Below are 5,731 nucleotides of genomic sequence, written 5' to 3'. Positions count from 1 at the left end.
CCTCCTGACTGGTCTCGTGAAGGCAGCAAAAAGGTTTCAGCTGGCTGCAGTGATCACAGCTGGGGGTAATGAAGGGGGATGACAGACCCCGGGTTGGTCCCCCTCCAGGTGCTGCAGATCTCCATTGAACTGAGGCGATCTGAGCGCTCACTTTGATGAGTAATAATGGGAGAAAAAACAACCCTCACTACTCCAACTGCTTTGGGCCCATTTAAACAAGAAGTGGTAAAACTGCAGCTGTTTTCCAGCACTGAGTACTGAGGATTTCTACTGAGGGACACCACGGAGATGCGCAGGTGAATCTCACCTTTCAAGATTCCTAATCTCACCCTTAAAGAGTCCTAATCAGCCCAAACAACCGGCTGCAGAGACAGCTGGAGGGCTGACTGCTGGCCCTGAGCTTTGCTCTGGGTTGGATGGAGACCCCAGGTACTCAGCATCACCAATGGGAGGTGGCCTCCTGCAGGTCTGCAGACCAAAGCCAGCACAGCACGTGGCAGCCGTGCCCTGAGCGAGCTGCTGCCATCCCAGCTGGGCACCAGGCTGGCACTCAGCGCTCATTAACTGCATTAACCCACGCACTTATTTTTGCTTCTTTAATCCCAGCCTCTTGGTTTCTTCCTATAATCTCCTTCTTTCATCCATTCTTCTCGTTATCTCGGATTTAGTCAAAACACGCGTGGGGGGGTTTGACACACAGCTTCTATTTTTAAGCTTTGCTTTGCACGGATAATCAATTTCTGCTCAGTGCTGGCTGTCACTGCAAAACGGGATGTCAAGGCAGCAAAAACGCCCGCGCTCGGCTGGCTCCAAGCTCTGCCTTTTGGTTTTCAGTGCTGAGATTCAGCCTTGTCCCCAGGGAGGGGATCATCAAAGCATTGTGTGCACATCACCGCCCCAAGAAGGTTGGTCACACCAAGGGAAAGTCGACACGCTGTGCGAGCGCCGATATTTCCCTTTCATCTGCAGGAGGATTAGAGCTCTGGGGACAGCTGAAGCCGGCACAAGCTACACCCCTGAATTAAAGCTGCCTTTATTGCTCCTTCTCTCTCTCAGAGCTTCTCTTAATTATATGGTAATAACCCACTGCAGAGTTGAGGACCAGCTCGCGCTGGGGAAGTGCCCTCGTGGGAGGGGTGACCACCCACAGGTGATGGCAGCAGCCAGGAGTGTGGGCTGGGGATGGCAGCGCTGGTCACTGTGCAAGGCCTGCAAGCAGCCGTGAGGGGGAAGCTTTATTCTGAGTAACACAAAGCAAACACAAAGCAGCGCTCCCACGTGTTCCTTAAATGCTCTTTTTTAATCTGGTTTCTGTCTCCCGGTCTCTGGTTTTGCAGAACGATGACAGGCTTGCAGGAAAAGCAAGAGGCGCCACAGCAAGGCCTGACGTGTAATTACTGCTGCTCTAATGGTGGGGGCACGGGGTGACATGATGCTCATGGCAAGGGTACAGAGTTGGGGCTGAGCAGCTCTGCACAGCCCAGCAGTGACTACAGCTTGTTGGAGAGAAGGGTGGATTACTTCTCTTTCCTTCCTTCCTCTTCTTTCCTTGTTTGCCATCTTACTCATCTCTCTCATTTTGCCAGGGGTTTCTCCATGGGGCACTGATCATTTCTTCTGGCATTAGGGCTGCATACATCAGTACAGAATGACCTCTGGGGCCCAGCAGCTCTTGTTGTTATTATGAAGTCATCATTCCCAGATGCAAACACAGCGCTTTCAGCCTCTGATCTCTGCTTGCACAGCTGGGGCACATGGTGGGGAACGTCCTGTAGGGCTGGCAGGGACCCAGGGCACAGGGCACAGGGTCACAGCTTTCCCTTTTGTGCTGGGGTTTATCTTCTTCGTGTCTCCACGGGGGGAAAAAGAAAAGAAAGGAGATGAATCCTTCAAGTTTCAGGAGGAGATAATGCCGAGAGCAGTGCTGCAGGTGAGCCTGGGGGAACAGGCTTTGGTTCTCTGTGGATGCACAAGGGCCAGGGATGTCCCCAATGGCTTTGCTTGGTCACCAGCACCGCTGCAGCCAGTGTCAATGTCATTGTATGTTCAAGAAACGCTTTGCTTTGGGTTTCCCCCCCCCCAGCCCTGTTTTATATATTTTTTAATACAGCCATGCAAGCACAATTGTGTATACGATGCTCTCATGGCAGCTGTAATTAAAAGTAGGGAATTTACAGCACATCCATTTCAAAGACCCCGAGTTGGCTGCTGTGAGGATGGCAGTTCATTAAAGCCAATAAAGCACGGTGGCATGAATGGCTCGATGCAAATCCTACGGCATATTCCGTCGCCATGGAAACTGTCTGCCCCAAAGCCAAGACGAGGGCAGCCACAGCATCAGCAATAACTGCAGAGAGCTGGGTGGGAGCTGGGTGGGCAGCGGGGGTCTCTGAGCCCACCTGGTGCTGAAGACCCCATCCTCATTATTTTCTGCCATTAAACCACAGAAGTTCAAACTCAAAGCTTCTTTCTGGGATGTGGAATTGGACGCGAGAGAACGATGAGCACAAACCAAGGCAGCCTCCAGAGCAAATGGTGGGCTGCGTGCTGCCATGTCCCCATAGGGTGTGTGAGCAACCACTGCCCCATGAGCACAGCACAGCCAGGGGCTGAGTCTGGTTGGGGGCTCTTTGGGCTGTAGGGTGTCTATGGGAGCCAAAACCTGGCAAGCCCTTCCCCTCTGTGCCCAAGCAGTGAATACAAAGATCTAATTTTCAACCCGGTTTTGCCTATTGCACATCACAACAAGCAGCTGCTGCCTCTTCATCTCCCTCCCACAGACCCCCCCAGCTGCAGCATCCCCCCCACATGTGGGTCAGCCTCTTGCATGGGATCCCAGAGCTGTGGTTCCACACGCCAGGCAGCCATTGGGAGGGTGCTGGATGGAGAGGCTGCTCCCCTTCTTGCTGCAGTACAATGGCATCTCTGTAACTCGCTCCTCTGAGTTGCTTGCTTTTAATTTCGGTTTCCTATCGCAGAACTATTTCACTCCACCAAGAAAGAGCAAGAAAAAAGGCTGAGGATGAGACAGAAAAGGCTCAGGAATGAGACAGAGAAAGGAATTAGCCACGGGAGATCTTGCTTTTTTCCATCCTCACTTTAACTTCTCAATTTACTTTATCAGAATTGCCTTCCAAAGGGAAGCAGGGAGATGAAGGGGATTATTACTTACACAGAGGCTTCTTTAAAGAGATAATATACTTGGCAATTAAGGCACGAGGAGCTGCGGAGTCGAGGAGAGCAGGGATGTGAGGGCACAGCAGTGCATCTCCCATAGCAGGGTAATGCCACTGCTCAACACTGTGCTCACAGAGCTGGGGACCTGGCAGCCATGGCCACCAAAGCAGAGAGAAAACCCCATCCTAGCAGATGGGCCCTGCAGGTCCGCTGCTCCAGGTTATTCCTGGTGTGGAACCATCAGCTCTAATTCATGCTAAAGAAATGATTAGGATAGAACCACAGGATCATTAAGGTGGGAGAAGACCTCCAGGATCACCCAGCCATCCCATCAGCACCATCCCCACCACTGGGGCATGTTGGCTGTGACCCCCAGCTGCCCCCACACTGTTGGGTCTCAGGCGGTGCCATGTGGAATGTGCTGCCCCGAGGGATGGAGGGGGCTCAGGGAACAGGTCTGCCAACACTGCAAAGGGAAGACAACCGCACTTTGTTAGACGTGAGCTTAAAAAAATGAGGAACATCTGGTGCCGGTTGGCTGGAGGCCTCGCCAGCATGTGAGCAGAACCTCCAGTTGTCCTTTTGGATTAAGGGATCATGCTGTTTGCTGACAGCTTTGCCACAGCCATGCCCAGAGATGCTCTCACTGCAGCAGGAGATGCCCAACTCCAGCCCAGCCTCTGCCCAAAGCCCTGCCCAGCCCAAATCCCACACTCACAGCTTCAGGAACCCTCCAGGAAAGGCACTTTGGGGCAGCTCAGGGCTCACTGCTCCAGCCCCCAGTGCCCCACACTCCCAGCAAGCAGGCGGCTGCAGCGTGCTGCATAGCATTTATTCATTGCATCACAGAGTAGAAAACCTCATTCCATCAGTCCAGGCTTTTGCCAGCGGCCCTTCAGACCTCCAGCTTCTTCTTCATCTCCATGCGGTAGATGATCTGGTAGCCGTCATCCCAGGCGTAGACCTGCCTCTCGCGGGGGCTGTACTTCATGCTGGAATGGGAGCCGTAGCGCTTGGGGAAGTACACGAGGGAGGCCTCCTCGGGGGGCAGCGTCCCGCTGACGTCGAAGACGCATTGCACGCGGGAGCGGCTGGGCAGGCGGGTGTTGTAGGCCACGTGCAGAGCCCCGCACACCACGAAGGCGCCCTCGGCGTTCTCCCTTGGGCACGGCGTGTCCCACATCTGCTCGATGTCCAGAGTGTCGGGGTCCAGCTTGGCCAGGCAAATGTTCTTCTCGTTCTCTTTGGTGGCGTAGATGGCCCAGAGCCCCTCTTCATCCGCCGCCAACTCGATGTATGTGAAGGGGGAGAGCCCGAAGACGGGGATCTGCTCCTCGGCCGGGAACACCGAGCTGTCCACCACCGTCTTGTTGGCCAGGTCGAACTTGATCACCTGGAAGGGGCCCTGCTGGCGGATGTAGTAAAGGAACCCGCCGTAGACCAGGTGCCCAGTGCCCACCCAGGGGTAGGGCAGCTTGATGCGGGCTGCACGGCGCGTGGCCGAGAACAGCGTGAACTCCCGCATGCGGGGGAAGACGTACACCGTGTCGTTGGCGGTGCCGTCAAAGACGTAGATCTTCTCAGAGCTCCCCGCAGCATCCTTGGTCCACAGCCCTGCCGTGCTGCCAAAGCGCTTCAGGATCTTCATGGCTCTGACACTCGCAATGGTGTCACTGCAGTCTGTGGGGGGGGGGCAGCGGTCAGAGCCTGAGGGCAGCTCCCACCTCCCCCCCAGCTCCACGGGGATGCTCCACGTTGCCCACGGTCAGCACAGCCGCCTTCCCCAGTGGCACCCCTATGGGGATACCCCCACCCCTTCCCACCATAGACGTGCTCTGAGCCCGGGGGCAGCCCACAAACCCACAGCACCACCCGGGGCAGCCTCACCCGTCAGCTTGTTGTACTTCTCGTTCTTCCTCTGCTTGGCCGTGGCCGCCTGCTTCTCCACCAGCACTTCGTCCACCTCCACGCACGGCGGTGCCGGGTTCTGCGTTTCCAGGTAGTCCACCTCTCTCTCCAGCCGATCCACCCGCGCCGCAGCTCCCTCCGCCTCGGCCCGCAGCGCCTCGCGCTCCTTCTCGGCCGTCTCCATCATGCCCAGCACCTGGTTCTTGAAGTCCCGCAGCTCCGTGGAGTAGCGGCTGCTCTGATCGTGCCACTGCGCGATCCTCTCCTGTAGCGGCCGAGGGGTCACGCTGTGCTCCGCGCACCCCGCCCCGCAGCCCCGTCCCGCATCGCTCCCCATCACCCCTCACACCCCCAGGTCGTACCTCCAGCAGCGCCAGCCGCCGCTCCACGTACTCCATGAACTGCTGCTGCTGTGCGCGCGGTGCCGCGGCGAGGAGCGGCAGGAGGAGCAGCAGGCAGCGCCAGGGCCCCATGGCCGCCGGAGAGTGCGGCCGCGAGGAAGCAGCTCAGCGCTCAGGAATGTTCCTTATTGAATCCAGATGGACGGAGCGCACAGAGGCGGCCCCGGGCGCTTTAACTCCGGCGGCTCCGCAGCATCCCGGGCTCCCCCCGGCGGCGCAGCCCCGACCGAGAGAGCGAGAGAACC

General features: G+C 56.8%; 1 protein-coding gene across 1 annotated transcript; it reads right to left on the bottom strand.

Annotated features, from left to right (window-relative positions):
• Positions 1–1,283: 1,283 nt before the first annotated feature.
• Positions 1,284–5,681, bottom strand: OLFML3 (olfactomedin like 3). Its single transcript, XM_072355959.1, has 3 exons — positions 5,448–5,681; positions 5,065–5,350; positions 1,284–4,857 (listed from the first exon to the last, which is right to left on the bottom strand). The coding sequence occupies exons 1-3, from the start codon at positions 5,556–5,558 to the stop codon at positions 4,073–4,075; spliced, it is 1,182 nt and encodes a 393-aa protein (XP_072212060.1). The 5' UTR covers positions 5,559–5,681; the 3' UTR covers positions 1,284–4,072.
• Positions 5,682–5,731: the final 50 nt, after the last annotated feature.

This window comes from Excalfactoria chinensis, chromosome 23, assembly GCF_039878825.1.
Source record: "Excalfactoria chinensis isolate bCotChi1 chromosome 23, bCotChi1.hap2, whole genome shotgun sequence".
NCBI lineage: Eukaryota > Metazoa > Chordata > Aves > Galliformes > Phasianidae > Excalfactoria > Excalfactoria chinensis.
Note: the sequence above shows the minus strand (reverse complement) of the source record. Positions and strands in the feature narration are given on the sequence as shown.

Excerpts from the sequence above, each read along its gene's own strand:
- OLFML3 (XM_072355959.1), bottom strand. The coding sequence starts at position 5,558 with ATGGGGCCCTGGCGCTGCCTGCTGCTCCTCCTGCCGCTCCTCGCCGCG. Across the intron at positions 5,351-5,447 it reads GGCGGCTGGCGCTGCTGGAG|GAGAGGATCGCGCAGTGGCA; the intron begins GTACGACCTGGG and ends CGGCCGCTACAG. Across the intron at positions 4,858-5,064 it reads GAAGTACAACAAGCTGACGG|ACTGCAGTGACACCATTGCG; the intron begins GTGAGGCTGCCC and ends CCCCCCCCACAG.